Source organism: Monodon monoceros, unplaced genomic scaffold, assembly GCF_005190385.1.
Source record: "Monodon monoceros isolate NGI ecotype Baffin Bay Population unplaced genomic scaffold, NGI_Narwhal_1 Super_Scaffold_19, whole genome shotgun sequence".
NCBI classification, from domain to species: Eukaryota; Metazoa; Chordata; class Mammalia; order Artiodactyla; family Monodontidae; genus Monodon; species Monodon monoceros.
This window is the reverse complement of record NW_021703775.1, coordinates 49,351,740-49,374,502: the sequence shown is the minus strand read 5'-3', so window position 1 is coordinate 49,374,502 and position 22,763 is coordinate 49,351,740. Positions and strand designations below refer to the sequence as shown.

General features: G+C 41.4%; 2 protein-coding genes across 4 annotated transcripts in view; one reads left to right on the top strand and one right to left on the bottom strand.

Moving 5' to 3' along the window:
- MSH6 (mutS homolog 6) overlaps positions 1-19,817 on the top strand; it is a 101,373-nt gene extending 81,556 nt beyond the window's left edge. The window contains exons 1-11 of one of the 3 annotated variants that reach the window (XM_029231547.1): positions 2,042-2,567; positions 9,277-9,476; positions 11,704-11,873; positions 13,136-14,489; positions 15,231-15,680; positions 16,898-17,163; positions 18,197-18,314; positions 18,604-18,693; positions 19,090-19,244; positions 19,324-19,523; positions 19,647-19,797. In XM_029231547.1, coding sequence (XP_029087380.1) covers positions 2,308-2,567; positions 9,277-9,476; positions 11,704-11,873; positions 13,136-14,489; positions 15,231-15,680; positions 16,898-17,163; positions 18,197-18,314; positions 18,604-18,693; positions 19,090-19,244; positions 19,324-19,523; positions 19,647-19,728 — 3,345 coding nt within the window. In that variant the 5' untranslated portion in view covers positions 2,042-2,307 and the 3' untranslated portion in view covers positions 19,729-19,797. Of the gene's footprint in view, positions 1-2,037; positions 2,568-9,276; positions 9,477-11,703; positions 11,874-13,135; positions 15,681-16,897; positions 17,164-18,196; positions 18,315-18,603; positions 18,694-19,089; positions 19,245-19,323; positions 19,524-19,646 lie in introns of those variants that run through there. The other 2 variants (XM_029231545.1, XM_029231546.1) reach the window with 2 other exon arrangements.
- Positions 19,784-22,763, bottom strand: part of FBXO11 (F-box protein 11) — a 100,113-nt gene continuing 97,133 nt past the window's right edge. Inside the window, exons 20-23 of the mRNA XM_029231548.1 lie at positions 22,302-22,409; positions 21,871-21,979; positions 21,199-21,297; positions 19,784-21,110 (exon numbers count right to left, since the gene is read on the bottom strand). Of these exons, the coding sequence (XP_029087381.1) occupies positions 20,981-21,110; positions 21,199-21,297; positions 21,871-21,979; positions 22,302-22,409 (446 nt within the window). The 3' untranslated portion in view covers positions 19,784-20,980. The remainder of the gene's footprint in view (positions 21,111-21,198; positions 21,298-21,870; positions 21,980-22,301; positions 22,410-22,763) is intronic.

Sequence of the window (22,763 nt, the reverse complement as noted above, 5' to 3'; positions counted from 1 at the left end):
GCACACCTGATGCCTCTGCTTTTTCACTTTGAAGCTTTCCTACTCCTCTGTCTGCCTTTAAGTCTCTGCCAGACACAAGTGGTGGTAGCAAACTCTGAACAAGTATCTTGTTCTGTTTGTTCTGAGTTGGGTGTTCTTCACACACAGTATGTGCCTTCTGCATGGAGAAGGCTGGGTGACTTTACCTACCGAGGGATTGTGTGTTTGATGATTCTCAGATGTGTGACTTCTTACTCGTTTTACCCGTTTGTGGGAAGCATCTAACGGGCCTCCAAAATTTGGCCCGAAGTTATTATTGTTCTCATTAATGATGAGGAAACAAGTTGAGAGAAGTAAAATTGCTGTTACCTGCCTGGTGAGTTAGGTCAGAGGCCAGGTCTCGAGTTACCCCAAGCACTGGCTCTTAACCTCTGTCTTATAACTGGCTCATTCCCCCTGAGCCTACATTTCCTCTCTGTAAAACAAGAATAATAACATCATATTAAGTTGAATCAAATGAAACAGAATTTTTGTACTTTGAAAAAGTTTGAATACGGAATTCCCTGGTGGTCCAGTGGTTAGGACTCCACGCTCTTACTGTTGAGGGCCCTGGTTCAATCCCTGGTGGGGGAACTAAGATCCCACAAGCCGTGTGGCATGACCAAAAAAAAAAGAGGTTGAATATTGGCAATTTTATACAGTTCAACCTAATATAATGTTGTGAGGATGAAATAAAACGATGTTAAACTGAAGGCAATATAACATTTCTATTAGTAACACAGGACTCCAGAAACACTTCGCAGGATTTAAATTCCTACTCCACCCTTTTCTGGCTGTTCGGTCATGGGCCATCTGACCCATCTGTGCCTCAGTTTCTTCAGCCATAAAAAGGAGATATAAGACAGGTCAACAATGCCTTACTTGCAATTCTGAAATCCAAAAAGCTTTGAAAAACAAGTTTTGTGCAAACTCATTTGGTAGCAAATTTTGACCTGAGCTGACCCAAGGCTATTTATAGTCTATATTTATCCCACTTAGTGTGAAAAAGCATATGTTCTGCTGAAGGAATATGACGTTTGATTTTAGGGTGTTGCCCCAGACTCTCTGAGGGTGTCATGTATTATACTCATGTAGGGAAGAGTATTATTTCAAATACTGCTTCTGAAACAAAGCTGATTTTATTACATGCCTAGCACAGGAGAACGGTGTGGCAGGACACAGCCTCCTGAACAAAGCAAAGAGCTGATCTTTATATGTTCGCACCAAAGCACAGCTGTTGCTGATTGGGGCTGGTTTCTGGGATTCTGGATTCCATACTTACTTATTCACAGTTTGGGATTAGGGCCAAAGAGCTGTCAGTCTTCCAACGTCTTTCTTCAATTTGGAGAATAGGAACTTTTTATTCACACCTTGTGACTTTTCTAAAATATAAAATATCCTGCATTCTGAGACACACCTGGCCCAAGAAGTTCAGATAAGGAACGGTGGACCTGAAGTATTGATACTTACCTCACAGGTTATTGCGAGGATTTAATGAGTTAATCTATGTGAAATGACTGGATTGCTTCCCGGCAGAGGAAAGCTGTGTGGCTGGCAATTTTTTTTTTAAATCATAAACTCATACTGGGCCAAAAACTTAGCGTTCAGTTGTAAAGTATTTATCAAGTGCCTACTATGTGCAACGCTTTGAGAATACAAAGCGAACAGAAGACTTGATCTCCTGCTGATTTAAGTCTGGATCCTTTTTTTCTTTTCCGGTTCCTTGGGGTAAGCGTTCTAACAGAGCAGGATTGTTCATGCAAGCTCTGGAAGGCGTTTCTCCGCCAGGGCTTCTTTCTGTGGCCGTTCGGTTTACCCCTTGCACCGCGGCCACTCATGCTTACGCGGTGCACGCACTCGGCACACACCTGCCCCTGCGTGATCGCACCCCCGCGACCGCCAGATTCCCTTCTAAAGAGGAACGCCTTCCCGAGGGGGTCAGCCCCGCAGCAGCGCCCAGCTTCGCTCGGGCCGAGGTGTTCCAGTCCTAACCAGACCCGGGCCATTCATGCCGCGGGGGGAGGAGGCTGGAGGCGCCACGGGCAGCTACCCCGCGCGGCATGCTGGCCCCTCCCCTCCCCACGTCTCCTGGCGCCCGAGGGGGCGGGGCCGGACGCGCGCCGCCCGGGACTCCGCCCGCGAACGGCCTGCCGATTGGCCGATGGGGCCAGTGTTCCTCCGGCAGAGCGCGCCTCCCCCCCGATTTCCCGCCAGCAGGCCCCTCGCGGTACTTGCCGTGCCTCTAGTGGCTCGGTCCGACACAGCGGCTGGGCCTCGGCGACCGTGGCCATGTCGCGACAAAGCACGCTGTACAGCTTCTTCCCCAAGTCTCCAGCCCTGAGTAATGCCAGCAAAGACCCGGTCAGGGCCTCAAGTGAAAGCGCCGCCGCCGCTGCCACCGGGGCCTCTCCCCCTTCCCCAGGCGGGGATGCGGCCTGGAGCGAGGCCGGGCCTGGGCCGGGGCCACTGGTGGGCTCCACTTCGCGGGCCGAGGCGAGGAACCTCAACGGAGGGCTGCGGAAGTCGGCAGCCCCTGCGGTCCCCGCCAGGTAGCGGGGTGTCGGGGCGCAGCGAGGTCGCCTCAGGGGCCTGGGGGGTGCGCGGCCAGGCCCTGGGCTCGGAGGAGGTGGTGCAGTGGGGGGAGGCGCAGGGAGCCCAGGGAAGGGAGGCTCGCCTCGCGGGGGGGGGGGGGGCTGGGGCGCTCGGCCAGCGCCTGGGCTCGGAGGAGGTGGGGTTGCATATTTGGCTTGAAAGAGCGCAGGGAGCCTTGGGGGTGTAGCTTGTAAACAGGGTAGGAGGAAATCGGCTCTGTATGAAGGGTTGGAGGGGAAGGGAGGACGCACTTAGTTCGGGGGTAGAGGAGGACACGCGGTCCGTCAGGTGGGGGAGGAGGAGTGGAAGGTGCTCGGGGCAGGGAGGAGAAATGAGAGACGGGAGCGCTAAGGGTGCGGCGGGAAGAGAAAAGAGCTTGCCTGCTCGGCGTGGGGTGCGCCCCCAGGGCGAGGGAGGGGCTGGTGCCTACCCGGGGCGGGGGAGGGGTGGCGGGAAGGAGGAATGCCCGCCGGGGGGATGCCCCCCGGCCACCTGCAGGTTGTGGGGCGCGGCGTACTGCGAGTGGGACTCCCGGAGGACGTTTCTCCTTCACAGCTGGGACGGTGAATTACCGGTCCAGTAGTCGTTGGAGGAATACGCTCGATGTTTGGCTGAGCGCCTCGGACTCGAAGCCTCTGGCGGGGTGGGTGGGCGGGCCCTCGGCCTGGGTATGGGGGTTGGGGGTGGGCGACGAGATTAGAGCGCAAGGGGTGTGTCCACTCGTAGACGGAGGGGCCTGATTGGTGATAGTAAGGATTGCAGGGGCGGGGGAGCAGCAAGTGCAGGGATCCAGTTGGCTCATCCTGTAGGTAGACAGCATATGCCCCCAAACAGATCAAAGTTTAGGAACAGTGTTGATTTTGACACCTGGAAGTATTGTGCCAGTTGAAAATAATGTTAGTTTAAGGAACAGTGCATCTTTTTTTTTTTTTTTTTGGCCGCCCCCCTCCCCCAGGCTTTTGGGATCTCAGTCCCCGACCAGGGATTGAACCCCGGCCCCAGCAGTGACAGCCAGGAATCCTAACCAGTAGACCACCAGGGAACTCCCTGATATAGTGCATCTTTTGCTGGCGATTTCAGGACAGGTTGGGGCTGTGTAATTTTTCCGGAATTGAGAGTGAGCCTCCAAAGGCCTTGCTCTGACTCTGGGCGGGGACGTAGGGACGCGATTATAGGGAAGCCTGCCCAGAGGTGTCTTCCTCGCATTCTCGGCAGTTCAGCGCTGTTCCAGGGCTTGGCTGGCCTTTGTTGGAGCAGCGGGCGACATTTTGAAAAGCTCACATTTACTGTATCCCAGGTATTGTATTAGGCATAGTGTGTAATGGTAGCCATTTGAAAGGATGAAGAAATAGTGGTACAGAAAAATAAAGAACGCATTCAGGATAAGAAACTTGAGTAGTTGATTTACAATGTCCTGCGTTTTAGGTGTTATACAGATTTTTCAAAGTCTGCGTGGAATTACAGTGTTAGTCTCCTTTAAGCGACCCTCTCAAGCAGTTCATGTAGTTGTGTGAAGAGTAGCAGGATATGCCACCCCAGAATGTGCCTCTGGCATAGAGGTTATTTTGAACTGATAATTTTTGAGAAACTGGGGGACACTGGAGAAGCTCTGAGAGCTATAGAAGTTACTCTTCTGTAAGGGAAATTTACATTTAAAAAGGAAATCTCCATTTGTAAGGATGTCTCCCTCTGTACTAGGAAGAGAAGAGTGACTCTAAATCATCCGAAACTTATTAAATGGAGAAGGCACTGACTGAAATCTGCATAACAACCATACCCTTGTTTTTTGTTCTTTTCCTGGTAACCTCCCTTATCTATCCCCGCCACCCCACCTTTCTTTTGTCTTTATAAAGCTTCAGATGATGTTTTAAGATGGTGACTCGGGCCATCTCTAGGAGTTACTCAGTTTTCCTTAGTATCTCCCACGTTTATGGGGAGGTATACATGTTAATAAACTTTTGTCTGTCTTTTTCTTGTTAATCTTTTTTTTTTTTTTGCGGTATGCGGGCCTCTCACCGCCGCGGCCTCTCCCGTTGCAGAGCACAGGCTCCGGACGCGCAGGCTCAGCGGCCGTGGCTCACAGGCCCAGCGGCATGTGGGATCCTCCCGGACCGGGGCACGAACCCGCGTCCCCTGCATCGGTAGGCGGACTCTTAACCAGTGCGCCACCAGGGAAGCCTCTTGTTAATCTTTTATTACAGGGGCTCTTAGCCAAGAACTCAGAAGGGTAAAGGGGAAAATATTTTTCCTTCCCTACATGTGCATCCTCTGTAACAGACTATTTTTCATGGTGAGAGATGCACAATGTGTTAATAATGTTTACTTAAACATGAATTTGATTCTTCCTGCATCCATTCTAAACGGATGGAAGTATTTATTGTATGGTTGTGCTTTATGTGTTGTATAGCATATGCTCTTTGTTTTTTTGAGGTCTGAATTTAGGAGACTTGTAAAAGCATAACATTGTTTACACTTGACCACCTACTATGGGGACTACTTCCAAAGTATTCAGGAAAGATGGGCATTTGATACTAGGCTTCTAAAGAAACTCCATTCAGTATATAGATTTGGCTTTCTTTTTTTTCTTAATTTTTGAATTTTACCTTATTTTTGTATACATAGATTTGGCTTTTATTCAACAAATGTTAACGTATCTACTCTGTCAGGCACAGTATTGGGCATTGTAGATCCTGGATATAACAGTGAATGGGACAAGCAAAAAGGCAATTCTAGAGCAGGAGCGGAGTTGGTGAGCTCCGTGTGCTTTGGGGGGAGGATGGGGTATGTGTGGGTCCGGGTAGGCTTTCAGCTTTCTAGGCTGAGACTAGAGGACAAGAAGAAGTTAGCCAGGCTACTGTGGAGGTGAGGGAGTTTTAGAAGCTGGTGCAGGAAGAGGAAGGTCCTGCAAATTGAGAATGAAGAGGAGGCAGGAGCCTTAGGTATGCAGAGATCCAGTCACCAACAGGCTAATGGGCTACAAAGACATTTGGACTTTTTATGAGCGTCGTTGAACTCTTAAAGAAGTTGAGCATCTTTTAATGGTCATTTGTCATTTAGTTTTCTCTTGTGCTCCAGTGTTAAAGTGTTTTGCCTGTTTTTTTTTTTCCCCTTAGTTACTTTGTCAGTCAGGTGTGATGCAAAAGTATTTTTCCACTTTTGTTGATGAGAGAAATGAAGGAGTCGAGGTGACATCAGTTTCAATAAATGGCTACAGGATGTATGTTTATGCACTCTAGGCCTGCTTCTCAGTACTTTATTTCTTCTGTAGTTTATTAAGACCATAATTGAAAGAGCTGTGAGCAAGGCTTCTGACAACTAAATCTGGGTTTTTAAAGCAAGTCTTAGCTAGTTTATTTTTCACAGTCTCATTTCAGTGATAATTATCTGTTGATTATGAGAAATGAGGGCAGTAAAAAATTTTAAGTGTATGCCTTGTACTCATTTATAGGAGTGGTATGTCAGACATTGACAAGTTTTTTTTCCTAAGAGCCTTTAGTTAAAGGTAACGATCTGCCCTAGTTGTAGGTGCCTTTCCTGAGAATTTTCATACAATTAAATCTGTAGTAATACATTTTCCATATAATATCATTGTAAGAAAAGTATTCAAGCTTTTAAAAAAGTATCATTGTGGACTCAGTTTCACAGACCTAATTTGATTTAATCGATATAATTAAAATTGGTATTTAAAAAGATGCTGAACTTACAATTTGGTCAGTGGGAGCCTCTTTTAAGCTGGCTTTTATGATTTTTTAAAATTATTATTATTTTTTTTGCGGTACGCGGGCCTCTCACTGTTGTGGCCTCTCCCGTTGCGGAGCACAGGCTCCGGACGCGCAGGCTCAGCGGCCATGGCTCACGGGCCCAGCCGCTCCGCGGCATGTGGGATCTTCCCGGACCGGGACACGAACCTGTGTCCCCCGCATCGGCAGGCGGACTCTCAACCGCTGTGCCACCAGGGAAGCCCTTTTATGACTTTTTAACATTGCCCTCAGAACTGTTTTAAAATTTTTGGTTGTGTTGGGTCTTGTTGCTGTACGCGGGCTTTCTCTAGTTGCGGAGAGCAGGGGCTACTCTTTGTTGTGGTGCGCGGGCTTCTTATTGCGCTGGCTTCTCTTGTTGCAGAGCACGGGCTCTAGGCGGGTGGTCTTCAGTAGTTGTGGCGCACGGGCCAGTAGTTGTGGCGCGCAGGCTCTAGAGCGCAGGCTCAGTAGTTGCGGCGCATGGGCTTAGGTGCTCCGTGGCATGTGGGATTCCTCCCGGACCAGGGCTCAAACCCGTGTCCCCGGCATCGGCAGGCGGATTCTTAACCACTGCGCCACCAGGGAAGTCCCTGCCCTCAGAACTTTTGAAAACATCTTTTCATTCTGATGAGGATGGTCAGTGTCCCTGCTTCTTAAGCTGCTCTCCGAAGAACTCTGGTTTCTTCTAGTATTTTATGTAGACTTCCTTTCTAATAATATTTAGGAAACAGTTTCCGAGGCCAGTTTGGATGATAATTTATTTAGGAAATAGTTTTAGAGGCCAGTTTGGATAATTTATATGGTCACTGTAGACCTAATGCGTAAGTGATGGGTGCCATAGTTATGCAAGCTGAAAGAAAGAAAGCCAGGTATGTGGGCAGAGGTACAGGTGGGCAGGTATGATGGGAGCCTTTGTTATTAATTGCTCTGATTATTTCTCTTTTCTCATTAGCTGTTTGAGGGTAGGGGAATTCTGCTCTAATGGTCCACCTTAAGAGGTAGATACAGACACTGATAGTTTGATTTCTAAAGTTGGCTTGAGAGCATGTTTCATGTTTGTGAAACTTGTATTTACATACACAAGTTTTTGTTAGACATACCCAGTCTATCTTTTATCGTTTATAGGAGCAAATTCTAGCAGTACATTGCTATCTACTGATTCTTTTTTAAAAAGTAGATAGCCAAAAATTTTGCCTACAAATTTGGGGCACAACTAGTAATCAACAATCAACACCAAGGTAATGGGCTGAAGAGGGAGCAAAAATAATGTGATTTTTAAAGCAAAAGCTTAAAGATCTGTTCACTGTATATTTAGCTTAAGTCATTTCTTATTTTTAATTGTATGAAGGCTTTTACACTTGTTTTTCTGAGCTGTCACCTTTTCCTCTTACTTTTTTTTTCGGTATGCGGACCTCTCACTGCTGTGGCCTCTCCCGTTGCGGGGCACAGGCTCCGGACGCGCAGGCCCAGCGGCCATGGCTCACGGGCCCAGCCGCTCCGCGGTGTGTGGGATCTTCCCAGACCGGGGCACGAACCCACATCCCCTGCATCCGCAGGCGGACTCTCAACCGCTGTGCCACCAGGGAAGTCCCAGCTTGTGGTTTTCTGATACCAGTGTGTGATAGACTTTGTGGTTAAGTGGCTACCTGCCTAAGTTAAGGGAAAGCCTGCTTGACAGTTCCACACGGAGATAAGGGTCTTTGTCTCCTGTTAATTAATGGATATGTTAGGAAGGATGAAGCACTTAAGGTAAGAAGTCTGAATGGTGCAGACACAGCTCCCTGTTTGAAGATGAGCCTTGTGGTGTTTGACAGCAATAATTATAAAGTTGTGCTGGTTGCTATAGATTTCTAAGTTGAAAGAAGAATGTACCTTAAAGGCCCTTGATATAAGCACCAGCTGAAGCCATGCTCCTGTTCTGGTTTCTTTTCTAACTGTTCCGCATAGGGATTTCCATATTCACATTTTTTTGAAGAAAGAAATACTTTAATTTTACGATTGGGCCTGATTTTATAAGGTGGCCTCAATTGATGATTCAAAAATGTCTAAAATATTCTTTTTGTAATGTGCTTATTTTACATTTGTAGTTATTCAGCGAAAACCTGTAAGCGGGCTTAGAAAATCTTGGTATATAGTACTTGAGCAGGGTTTATCAGTTGTTGTCCCTCTCCATCACTGAGGGACTCTTGTAGTCTGTTACTGGACACTGCTACCCTTCTCCCTCTCCTTTCCCCTCCTCTCCTTTTCTCAGGAAACCTTTAGGGCTAAATCAGCTTTTGTGAAGATTGAATCTCCTGTTGATTCTGTAGGCATTATGTACTCAACTATTTTGGGTACATTAGGCACTTATCTCTTGACTTAAGTTTTTCCATAAAGCTAGATTTTTAGGGTGAGGGTGGGGGTAGTAGTGTGCTATAGGTAGCTTTTGGAGTATTTGGAATACATTGGAGCAAAGTCGATAATACTGAATATAAGCAGCAAATTTACACAGTCGGTATGTTTGGTATTAATACTTTGGGTCAGATCCTGTTCCTATGTATACCATATGTGTAGTACAGGTGTTACTCATTATAATTTGGATCACAAGTACAATGAGTTTATGTCTTTTTCCTGCTATCAGTAGTCTATCAGAATTCTGCCACAGTTTTTAAACCTTGAATAATTCTGAGATAGTCTCTAACCTTAATACCATTATATTTGTGTTTGTCTTAATAAACATCGTGATATTTGCTTATGTTTTTAAAAATAACTTGAAAATGTTTTTAAAAATCATTAATTCTAGAATTTCTGTTCCTGTATATTAATGCCAGAAAATTTCAAAGGACTCTTAAAGATACCTTCCTTAAAATTGCTTCTTTGTAGGTAATTGCCTTTAATGTAGCTTAACAAAATATTAACCAAATTATGTATTTTCTTTTGGCAACAGTTCTTGTGACTTCTCACCAGGTGATTTGGTTTGGGCCAAGATGGAGGGTTACCCTTGGTGGCCTTGCCTGGTTTACAACCACCCTTTTGATGGAACATTCATCCGTGAGAAAGGAAAGTCTGCCCGAGTTCATGTACAGTTTTTTGATGACAGCCCAACAAGGGGCTGGGTTAGCAGAAGGCTGTTAAAGCCATATACAGGTAAAAGATTCACTCTGCAGATTGTGTGTGTTTGTGAGAGAGCGAGCATGCACGCACACATGAGTCTTGAGTGTTAGTGTCTCCCATACAGTGGAATTAAGCATATTTTACTCCAATAAATTGCAGGAGTGGTGTGGTGAAAGCTTCTAGCATGGGAAAAGGATAAGATGCAGCTGGTCTTAAGCTGCATTTCCGTCCTTCTGAGTGACTTACAGCAATATCATATCATTAAAGGAAAAATGATTTCATGATTGGATCTCGTGATTTGGACCAAAATGCCATACTCAGACATGAAAAGAGTAAATTAAAGTGTTCCCATCTTAAAGGTTCCAAAAGAAAATGCAGCCAAGATGCATAGAATATAGATCAGTGACATTCTTTAGGACAGATGGAGATGCATGCTACCTGGCCTTCAAAATCCTCACCTTATGAGCACATCTGCATTGAGGTTCACATCAGAAATCAGATTTCTGGAACCTTAACTTTCTCTTCCCAGGCCCGGCCTTATTTATCACAGACATCAGCAGTCCTGCATTTATAGCTTCACTTGGGCTGGGCGCACCCTATCAGTCTCTTGGATTGTACAGTGCATGTACAGCATGACTGCAGGATGCAGTGCCTGAACAGTCCAGCATGTACAGGTTTTTCTCCACTATCTTCAGACTCTCCTGGCTAGGACATTGTTGAACTCAGTGTTTTGGAATCAGAACAATGTTCATTTTCCCAGAAACCTCTGGGAATCATGCCTTTTGGTCATAGTACTCTTCATCCTGCAGGGCAGGGACGGCACACTGAAGAAAGTTAAGTCCACACAGAAATCTGACATGCAGGATGGAAAGAAAATAAGGGAATTTGGTTCAGTCTTCTCCACTAATTTGCTGTATAATCTTATTTTCTGATTCTGTTTGCATATATATATAATGAGAGAGAGAGTTGGACCAGATGATAAATGAGGTCTTTTTCCAGGACTAATTTTGAGATTCTAAACAAAGCTTTGGCAAAAAAGGACTTTAAAAAGAGATCAAAAAAGTTTACATTTATGTTGTAATTATTTTATAAAACAACCCATGTGCATAGTGCTCTCTGCCCTTTAAATATCCATATCGTTGCAATACATGTATGTGAATAAATCAGCAAAGAGGCATGCATGAAAAAAAGTAGGCCTTCTTTGGGGGGCATGGTCTTAGAGCTGTAGTTTGCATCAGAGGTTTCGGGGAATGGCGATGACACCAGATAGGTGGGGGGGGGGGGGGGTAAGTACAGCTGCAGCAGGTACTTTGGGAAAAGTTCAGAGCTACTCTTAATGATTTTGATTGTTGCAGTTTGTAGTTTTGGTGCAGCTCTTTAGAGAATTGAGAAATTGCAGCTTTGTTTTAGTCAGCTTATGAACGTTGCTAATTCCATGGAAATTTAGGATGTCCCATCAGTTTTAGTATATAGAAACAAGGGTGTAATATAACATTTGGATCTGTTAGACAAACTCAGGTTCATTTTCCAACTATAGGTATATTCAGGTAGAAGAAGAGAAAAAGACATTCCTAGTTATGCCTCTTGGAAAAGAACTAAAACAATTCTGTATTGGTCTTGTGGATAGAAATTTTGCTCAGTGGATGGAAATGTCATTTAATACTATAGCTCTTTGAAATGAAATGAATAAAGGAAAAGTTTTACTTTAAAGCAGAGCAAGACATTTTGATGCTACTGTTTTGAAAAAATTTAACATTACAAGTCTGAACTGTCCCAAAATGTAGGATTTTTTTTTTTTTTTAACATCTTATCTAACTGCCTTGGGAACAAACTTATTTTTAATATCATTGCTTCATTTAAGTGATAGTGTAGTTTTTGCCTTCCTTAAGTAATGTTTTTTTAAAAAGGGTCTCAAACCCCCTTTACATGTCATGCCTCACCTGAAGAGGAGGTGTGCCTAGGTGTTTCGGGTCACAGTCCCAGGTCATTATAGAAGAGAGACTAAGTGGTCCTGGGTGACCAACAGTTAAGGCAGCTTAAATGAGGTAAAATAGGTAATTTCAGTTTCACTGGTAGTTTTTCCCTGAAAATTCCTTCCTTGTAGGCTTTATTGATCTATCTGTATCAATCAGAAATAATGGGAGATTAAAAATTATACTTGATTGTTGTCACTCTTGTTCCTTAGGGCAAGTGTTATACATTGAACCAAATATCCAGCCAACAGTTCCTATTTGTAAATAAATATATATATGTTTTTTAGGTTCGAAGTCAAAGGAAGCCCAGAAAGGAGGTCATTTCTACAGTTCAAAGCCTGAAATACTCAGAGCAATGCAACGTGCAGATGAAGCCTTGAATAAAGACAAGATTAAGAGGCTTGAATTGGCAGTGTGTGATGAGCCCTCAGAACCAGAGGAGGAAGAAGAGACGGAGGTGGGACAGTGCTAACAGGCGGTTGTTACTTCTGTTAGGAGAGTGATGAAAAAGGGTCAGGGGCATATTAGAGTGGTATTTTCCATATATCTGTTTAGTACTCAAACATGCATACTTCTATACATTCCTGGACTGTAGGTCATGTTATTTTAGAATCTCAGCAGCCTAGCACCTCTTTTTACTTAAGTTCTCAAGCCTGCTAGAAAGACACATGCTGTAAAAGGCAGGACCATTTTGGTAACCAGTATAGAGAGCTAGGGACAGTAAGGACATGGCGATAAAATTGGTCCTGGTGTCTGGTAATAAGCTGCTGTATGAGGGTGTGGGAATTAATATCCAGTTTTATGCTCTAATACTTTTTGTTGTATTTTGGATTGGTAAGAATAGAGGTTGAGTAACCTTGAAATACAACCTTGGTTTCAAATATTAATGGTCACTATTTGAGTGAATTAAATCTTGTTAAGGAAATGAACAAATAATTGGTATATTTAAAACAAACATAGTCATCATTCTCTAATTTAGTAAATTAATGCCGTGTGCTTAAAAAGATTCATCTATAAGTTTGATTTTGTTTTATTCTATTCTAGATGAGATAGGCAATAAGTAAGTTAATATAATGGGTATTTTAAGAGAAATGAAAGAAGAGTTTCTAACCTTATTTTTGAGGTTGAAACCAGAGATCTTAACGTTACTCAGATGTTTAGACCTGGATGGTAACTACAGAAATCATTTAGCCTCATACTACTTTACGTATGAGGGAGGCCCATGATAATAAGTGAATGTGCCTTGCCCAAGAAGGTACAGCTGGTTTGTGGAAAGCAGGGACTAGAACTAGGTTGATTTACTGCTTTTTTATACTAAAGAATTTATAAAATGGTAAACTTCATAACATGTCCAAATATAAGAGGAGAGGTGACCCTGGAAGAAAGATAACAGAAGAGGACCGAAAGTTTTTTCCACAGCTATGACTGTTAATGAGGACATCGTCTATGGGTATTTGTGCTGTGTGGTCATCCTAAGGACTTCATCAGTATTGAATAGGATAGAACTCTCATGACAGAATCACTTAATCCTGTATTGTGATACTTGTTTTAATGTTAGGCAAAACTGAAATTGATATCCCTTGAGAAAGAAAATAGTTTATTTCTGGAGGTGGGTTCTTCTCTTGATAGATGAAGTTGCAGCATATTGAGAGATTCCACAGCAATATTGTCATTTTCCAAATTTTACTTTGTTTTAAAATACTCTTCTTTGCCTTCCAGGCAGGTGCCACTTATGCATCAGATAAGAGTGAAGAAGAAAATGAAATTGAGAGTGAAGAGGAAGTGAGGCCAAAGGTGCAAGGATCTAGGCGAAGTAGCCGCCAGATAAAAAAGCGAAGGGTCATATCAGACTCTGAGAGTGACATTGGTGGCTCTGATGTGGAATTTAAGCCAGATGCTAAGGAGGAAGGAAGCAGTGATGAAATAAGCAGTGGAGTAGGGGATAGTGACAGTGAAGGCCTGGACAGCCCTGTTAAAGTTGCTCCGAAGAGGAAGAGAATGATAACTGGTAATGGCTCCCTCAAAAGGAAAAGTTCAAGGAAGGAAATGCCCTCGGCCACCAAACGAGCAACTGGCATTTCATCAGAAACCAAGAATACTTTGAGTGCTTTCTCTGCCCCTCAAAATTCTGAATCCCAAGCCCACGTTAGTGGAGGATGTGATGACAGTAGTCGCCCTACCATCTGGTATCATGAAACTTTAGAGTGGCTTAAGGAGGAGAAGAGAAGAGATAAGCACAGGAGGCGACCTGATCACCCTGATTTTGATGCATCCACACTCTATGTGCCTGAGGATTTCCTTAATTCCTGTACTCCTGGGATGAGAAAGTGGTGGCAGATTAAGTCTCAGAACTTTGATCTTGTCATATTTTATAAGGTGGGGAAGTTTTATGAGCTATACCACATGGATGCTCTTACTGGAGTCAGTGAACTAGGGCTGGTATTCATGAAAGGCAACTGGGCCCATTCTGGTTTCCCTGAAATTGCATTTGGCCGATATTCAGATTCCCTGGTCCAGAAGGGCTATAAAGTAGCACGGGTGGAACAGACCGAGACCCCGGAAATGATGGAGGCACGATGCCGAAAGATGGCACATATATCTAAGTATGATAGAGTGGTGAGGAGGGAGATCTGTAGGGTCATTACCAAGGGTACACAGACCTACAGTGTGCTGGAAGGTGACCCCTCAGAGAACTACAGTAAATACCTTCTTAGCCTCAAAGAAAAAGAAGATGATTCTTCTGGCCACGCTCGAGTGTATGGAGTATGTTTTGTTGATACCTCGCTAGGGAAGTTCTTCATAGGTCAGTTTTCAGATGATCGCCATTGTTCCAGGTTTAGGACGTTAGTGGCACACTATCCTCCAGTACAAGTCTTGTTTGAGAAAGGAAATCTCTCAGTGGAAACTAAGATGATTCTCAAGGGTTCATTGTCCTCTTCTCTTCAGGAAGGTCTGATACCAGGTTCCCAGTTTTGGGACGCAGCCAAAACTTTGAGAACTCTCCTTGAAGAAGGGTATTTTACGGACAAGTTAAATGAGGACAGTGGGGTGATGTTACCCCAGGTGCTTAAAGGTATGACCTCAGAGTCTGATTCTGTTGGGTTGACACCGGGAGAGAAGAGTGAATTGGCCCTCTCTGCTCTTGGTGGTTGTGTCTTCTACCTCAAAAAATGCCTTATTGATCAGGAGCTTTTATCAATGGCTAATTTTGAAGAATATATTCCCTTGGATTCTGACACGGTCCGTGCTACAGGACCTGGTGCTGTCTTTGCTAAAGCCAGTCAACGAATGGTGCTAGATGCTGTGACATTAAACAACTTGGAGATTTTTCTGAATGGAACAAATGGTTCTACTGAAGGGACCCTGTTAGACAAGATTGATACTTGCTATACTCCCTTCGGTAAGCGGCTCCTAAAGCAATGGCTTTGTGCCCCACTCTGTAACCCTTATGTTATCAGCGATCGTCTAGATGCCATAGAAGACCTAATGGTTGTGCCTGACAAAATCTCTGAGGTTGTAGACCTTCTAAAGAAGCTTCCAGACCTTGAGAGGCTACTGAGTAAAATTCATAATGTTGGCTCTCCCCTGAAGAGCCAGAACCACCCAGATAGCAGGGCTATAATGTATGAAGAAACCACATACAGCAAAAAAAAGATTATTGATTTTCTTTCTGCTCTGGAAGGATTCAAAGTACTATGTAAAATTATAGGGGTTATGGAGGAAGTCATTGATGACTTTAAGTCTAAAATCCTTAAGCAGGTCCTTACTCTGCAGGCAAAAAATCCTGAAGGCCGCTTTCCTGATTTGACTTTAGAACTAAACCGATGGGATACAGCCTTTGACCATGAAAAGGCTCGAAAGACTGGACTGATTACTCCCAAGGCAGGATTTGACTCTGATTATGATCAAGCTCTTGCTGACATAAGAGAAAATGAACAGAGCCTCCTGGAATACTTGGAGAAACAGCGTAGTAGAATTGGCTGTAGGACCATAGTCTACTGGGGAATTGGTAGGAATCGTTACCAGTTGGAAATTCCCGAGAATTTCATCACCCGTAATTTGCCAGAAGAATATGAGTTGAAATCTACCAAGAAGGGCTGTAAACGATACTGGACCAAAACAATTGAGAAAAAGTTGGCTAATCTGATAAATGCTGAAGAACGGAGAGATGTATCATTAAAGGACTGCATGCGGCGACTGTTCTATAACTTTGATAAAAATTACAAGGACTGGCAGGCTGCTGTGGAGTGCATCGCAGTGTTGGGTAAGGTTTTCAAGAGGCTTGTTCCTAAAGCTTTGGTTAGTAACGTCCTGTGTTCCAATTGTATATTAAGATTGGAAAGTCCATTGGAAAGTCCTCATTGACTCGTATCCCTAAACTCAAGGGACACGTATATAATCAAATTTCAGTTGAATTTGTAGTATTCAATAAATGCTGTTTTTTAGGCTATTTTTTGTCACTAATTTAAAGCTATCCCTTGACCTATCACTCAGTTTTTCTTTTTATATATATACACACACACACACACACACACACACACATATATATATATATACACCCTTGCATTCTTTTTTGTATTTCAGTGAATCTCTTTACGTGAACGTTTCAAAAGATTTTAATCCTCCCTTTTTCTTTTAGCCCAAGTTGTCACACTTTCTTTTCTACAGTTGATTTCTAAGAGCCCTGATTTACATATTTGTAATTTGGTAACCTTTTCAGCTTCATAAGTAATTTCCTTTTTCTTTAAATTTCATGGCCAAGTCATTTGGAGCCTTTGCTTGTTTTACAGTTTTGGGTTTTTTTCTGTTGTAAAAATGCAGCAACCATAATTTACCCAAATTTGTAACAAAACTATTTTAGTCTGAACACAACTGTCCAGAAAAAAATGGCATCCTGTTCTGTTTTTGAGTGTGTATATCTATCATGGTTTTTGAGTGTGCCACATTTATTACTTAAGCCAATACAGTTTTAAACAATTTGGTAGGTAATGTAAAATCATCCCTCAGCTCAAGTGTTCAAAATTGGTCAATATATTTTCCTCTTAAGATTTTGCTTATTGTCAGAATATTCTGCTTCTAAGAAGTGTCAGCTCCATGGTTATATCAAGGAGAGACCACTACAGCATCTCTCTGTTGTATCTTAGCTTTCCTTTGGCATACTTCTGGTTTAGATATTAGAGGACTTAAAATCTACTTTGAGGGGATATTTTCTTGGGCTTGAAATTGGAAGTTAATTCTCATTTCAGTACAAGTGCTGTAAGACATGTAAAACATTTAGGCTGATGACTTATTTTTGTGCAGTTAAAACAATGTCACTAGAGTGCTTACTTTTAGAAAAAAAGCTGCCATGTCTAAAGGGCAAGTAGAGCATGCCCCCTTCACTAAAAAAACATTTCTGGAAGACTTATAGAAGTTGGGCCTTTGTGCTTATCAAGAAACCTCAAAAATGATGAAGCTTCACTTTTGACCTCTCTTTAACAGATGTCTTACTGTGCCTGGCCAACTACAGTCGAGGGGGTGATGGTCCTATGTGTCGTCCAGTAATTCTGTTGCCAGAAGAAGATACTCCTCCCTTTCTAGACCTTAAAGGATCACGCCACCCCTGCATTACGAAGACTTTTTTTGGTGATGACTTTATTCCAAATGACATTCTAATAGGCTGTGAGGAAGAGGAAGAAAATGGCAAAGCTTACTGTGTGCTTGTTACTGGACCGAATATGGGGGGCAAGTCTACGCTCATGAGACAGGTAAACTTGAAGTTTTGTTACACCACATTATTTGTAACACTTAACGAGTGAATATGGTACATATTTAGGCCACCGTTTCCCAAGGAGCATATGATAGAATTTAGTCATTGACTTATTAGGAAGCAAAGGGAAACTCCTTGAGTCATGAAACTAAGAACTGTATTCTTCTTATTGGTCAAATATTTGCCTGATGTTAAGGGAAGTATATTAAGGTGAAGGTGGTTTCAGGCCATGAGTTTATGAACTCTCTGATTGAATCCATTTCCTGTGAAGGCAGAGGTATTCATAATGAATGAAAATTATACACATGTTTTATGTTTGTTCTTAAATTAGGTTCATTTCTAGGAACCCTTATACAAGAACCATTGCACTTGTTCATACAGGAAAGTGATTCATGACCTCTAGTTAACTGTTGGGAACTGCTTTTAGGGAAGACAATAAATATATTTTTGTGACCACCTGCCAGGGGTTAGCTAGCTACTGAGCTAAATATGATTTAGGTTTTAAAGGGTTGTAGAAAAAAAACGTGTAACAGACATTGGGCCCTTGACAGAAAATGTTTGCTGACCCCCTAACTCTACTGCACTGTATTATATTTCTGTACAAATTTGCTAACTAGAGAGGAGCAATAGTGTAGTAAGGTGGTTTTCAACCTCCTTTTCATTTTTAAATCAAAAATCATCTAGAGAGCACAACAAAAAACCTGGGAGTTGGGGTGTGTTCATCCTCTGAAACTGTTTGGTCTGGAATTGGTTCTGGGCATCAGTAGTTTTAGGTTGAGAATCACTAGTGTAGTTGGTTAGCATATAGGTGCTGAGGTTTCAAATAAAGCCAGTTAGACCCTAAGCCTCATGCCTTCCTAAGCCTCACTTTTCCTACTTAGGTTTGTGAAGAATTTTTTTAGAGTGCCTGACTACTCCTAGTTAATAAAGATTTATTAGGGCTTATTATCTCTGTCTTCTGGATATACATAGATCTCTCTCTCTGTTCTCTAACACCAGTCATAAAAGACCTTTTTCTCCCTCATTCACAGGCCGGCCTACTGGTTGTAATGGCCCAGATGGGTTGTTATGTACCAGCTGAAGTGTGTAGGCTCACACCAATCGACAGAGTGTTTACTAGACTTGGTGCCTCAGACAGAATAATGTCAGGTGAGTTTTTTTCCCTACCTAAGGCTCTGTTATTTGACAGTTCATTTCTATATTTTAGGTGTTAAACACATCTACCTTTAAATAGGATGTTTTATTTTTTTTTCTGGTGTTACGCAAGGCAGAATGCTTTCAGACATTTGAAAGCATTATGCAATTTTAAACATACTAGAAGTAATCTCTTAGTATCATGGTAGTTCATAATAGATTCAAAGGATATGAATCTAAAAGATGAATCTACTGTTACAATAGGATTCTTAAAATGATCACCTATTTGTGATTTTTTTTGTAGGTGAAAGTACATTTTTTGTTGAATTGAGTGAAACTGCCAGTATACTTAAACATGCAACAGCACATTCTCTGGTGCTTGTGGATGAATTAGGTAAGATACTAAAATTTCCAAAACATTAGTACAAAGAATTATTTTTCTGGAAAATGGTCTGAAGGACACATCTCTTAAAGACTATGAATACACTCACATTCGTCCATAGACCCCACAGTTGGCCCTAAGGTGGCAATTTTACAGGGATAATGAGAATATTTATTGGATAATGAGGCTATTTAAAGGAAGTTTCTGAAGTGCAGTGGTACTCGAGTAGTATTCCTGAACTCCAAGCAGACCTACTTAGCTAGAGAGGGCCTGTTTACAGAATGCTTTTGGATATACTAAACTGATCTTTAGTATATTTTTTTCCATTCCTTTGTGAGGTATGTCCTTCTTCGTACATAATATGGCAGATTGTGTAATACATAGTTCATGTATATTTTATTTTCATAGGAAGAGGTACTGCAACATTTGATGGGACAGCAATAGCAAATGCAGTTGTTAAAGAACTTGCTGAGAATATAAAGTGTCGTACATTGTTTTCTACCCACTACCATTCATTAGTTGAAGACTATTCTCAAAATGTTGCAGTGCGCCTAGGACACATGGTATGTACAAGTTGTTTATTCAAAAGTTATGTTTTTGAATGGGTACTTCCATTGCCAGCATGTAATTTTTCTTTTTTAGGCATGCATGGTAGAAAATGAATGTGAAGATCCCAGCCAGGAGACTATTACCTTCCTGTATAAATTCATTAAAGGAGCCTGTCCTAAAAGCTATGGCTTTAATGCAGCAAGGCTTGCTAATCTTCCAGAGGAGGTTATTCAAAAGGGACACAGAAAAGCAAGAGAATTTGAGAAGATGACTCAGTCACTGCGATTATTTCGGTAATTATAACTGGATATAATTTTACCATGTAGTTGATTAACAAAAAACAAACAGTAAAAGGAATGGATGATGCACTGTGAAAAATGTAAACTAAAACAACTTTTTTTTAAATTTATTTTAAGGGAAGTTTGTCTGGCTAGTGAAAGGTCGACTGTAGATGCTGAAGCTGTCCGTAAGTTGCTGACTTTGATTGAGGAATTATAGACTACATTGGAAGCTTTGAGTTCACTTTTGACAAAGGTGGTAAATTCAGACAACATTATGATCTAATAAACTTTATTTTTTAAAAATGACCATTTTTCCATTTTCTTTCTAGGAAATTAAACCCTTTTAATTCTTACCTACCTTCTACATAATGGTTATTGAATACTCCACAATATATTAAGTCTAGATGTTATGGTACATGCATACACTTTCAGGCTGTTTATACCCACTGTCACCAATACACATAAATGGGGTGGGGGGGGAGCTATGAAACTGTATAGGGCTGTATATATACTTGTCTCAGCTTAATGCGGGAAATTCTTTTAATTTCCAGCAATTTGTCTAAACTGTTCAAAAAAAAACTATGAACAGAGTTCAAATACAGGACTGTTTTGAAGAGACTTTCTAAAGTGTACTTTTAAAACATAGTAGTTTTTACCTTTCACAAAACTGAGTTACAAGAATACTTTTGTTTTACAGTGCATCCCTTCCTAGGAAGTCTCATTAAAACACTCACTTTGTCTAGGGGTGATCTTGAATGCTGCACAGGGAAGGGAAGGAAATATAGTCTTAACTTTTCTTAAAGGATACCAGAAACATTGCTGGATATAATTTAAGATTAGTGTTTTCTCTTTCATAGAAAGAACGTACATACTGGGACATGAGTACAGTTACAGCAAGTCTAGGTGTGCTAACAAAACAGGGCACATTCAAGTACAATAAGATTTTGCTTGAAATTAAAAACAAACTACATGAGATTAAAGCATTAAAATCATATTTCTCAATCTGAATACATGTTAAAAAAAAATCAAAAGAAATGCAGAAGTGCTAGCTCACATTTTTACCATATTACAAAAGCACTTGGTACCCACGTCCATAAAGGCAGCAACAAAGCTGCTTGTCTATTGAAGAGTACTACTGCAAATTGGACTGCATTCAATGCTAGTTGTAAAAACACCAGCTTTTTTCAGAAGTTGGTATCTGTACAAAATTGCAGCTTATTTTCTTCACTTCTGTCCCTTCAAAAGTCTTTACACAGTAATGCTAAAACACCCAGCTTTGAGATCCTGAGTCAATATATTGCCACTTTCTTTTTGGTAGCTTGAGCTTCATAGTGTCAACTGACCTTGTGTATCCATTTTTAATACAGTCTCTTCCTGTAGCATGGGCAAATATTTTAAATCTTCTTCCAAAAAAAAATGTTTTAAGTTATGATGTTAGAATGGCAGGACTTTTTCTTTAGGGAAGGAATTCAGTTGTGCTGCAATGTATTAGATTCTATAGGTGGAGCAGAGTCATATAGTGTATCTGTATCATGTGTAGGCTCACCAGCTAATGTACAAGGATTAGACAGTGTTCCAGCACCACAGTCACAGAAAAACCTAAAGCAAAATGAAAACCCAAAGATTAGGAAAGTGAGGGGAGGAAAATAATCGGGTAATACAGCAAGCAAGTGTGCTACATACATACCTATCATGTCTAATAAATTCTACATCATGTCCCTGATGGCACTTCTTAATGCAGTTCACACATATGGCATTTCGATCTGTGGTGTTACAAGTGTGACATCTAAAAAGCAAAAGCTTACATTATTTTCCTTGATCATGTTATTTATTCAAAACTGCAATTTGTTTACCTATTACCCTATGGCCTTTGGCTTATAAAAGAGGCCCCCAATTTTTGTGGCTCTTATCTAGGGACTTTAGTGGAATAAGTGAATTTCCTATTTTGTGTCTTCTGAGGAAAATTAAGTTCCTATCAAGTCTTCACTGAATCAGTATGGGGGAGGGGAAGTCAAAACCCACTCATGGTGGCTGGGGTATAAGGAACACTTAATGACAGCTTTACCTTGAAACTCCTAGGAAAGCAGTATGTTTCACATTTTCAGTGGTATCAGTAGTTACTGCAGTATTACATTTTCCCATATTTTACGGTCTCAAACAGGATCCTCAAAGTAGATTGATCACATAACTCAATGTGGACAATTAATAAAATTTTCAGTTATATTTTTCCATTAGCAAAAACCCAATTTACTTTCTTAGCTCATACATTTAAGGGAAAGCTAAATATGTGAGTTCTTGTCAGTTTAGAAAAGTAAATCTTACTCTCCCATTTCAAGACTCAAATAATTTAGAAATATACCTGTAGAAATCATGCATGGGGTAGCTGGTGTAACTTGATATTTTATATAAACATTGGCCTCTACTAACAGCCTTTTCTATGGCGTCTTGATTGTTCATTATTTTGTTATCTGTAATAAAAAAAAAATTCTAGAGTATAAAGGCTTAAGGTAACAAATTACAGGATTATTTTAATAGTTTTTAAGAACTTTAAAAGAGGCTAACCAATGAAGTAAAAAAGTCGGCTAAGAATAGAAATGAGTTTTCCTTGTACAAGATACTCCAACTATTTAGGACAAGGTGAAACAAAACTCTTTCAAAATAGTTCTCTTGAATTGCTGGTTAACTACTATACAGTGACAGAAGGTATTAAGTTACTGAATAACAATGGCTTCTATCATCTTTTCATGGCATATTTAGTGCATTATAGGCAGAACACAGACTCCAACATACCTTTCATTGTCACATTAACACCAGATGCTAAAAATAAGCCTCCAAACCGGTTGTTAAAAATCTGATTGCCTTCTAGTGTTGCAGTTGCATGATTTGTAATTTCAATACCTGAAGCAAAATTTACAAACAGCAGATGCATCACTTTATATATAGTTTCTTAAAAGAAACCTGAAATATAGCAAATATAGTGAACTACTTCTTTTACATAAAAAGTATATTAACTGTTAACATCGAAAGAAATAAATGCAAATGTTTATTTGAATTGTTTATAGTAACATTCAATTCACTTTCCACTGTTGATAATCCTCTGTCCCTGCTAAAAGGAATGATAGAGATGGTTTGTAATTTACTTTTATTAATAATGACATTTTAAAATTTCTTTGCAAACTAAGAAGAAGATAGGGCCCAGAAATATGTGTAGGTAGGAGCTACATGGTTATTTGGAATTATTAAGAGAAATCC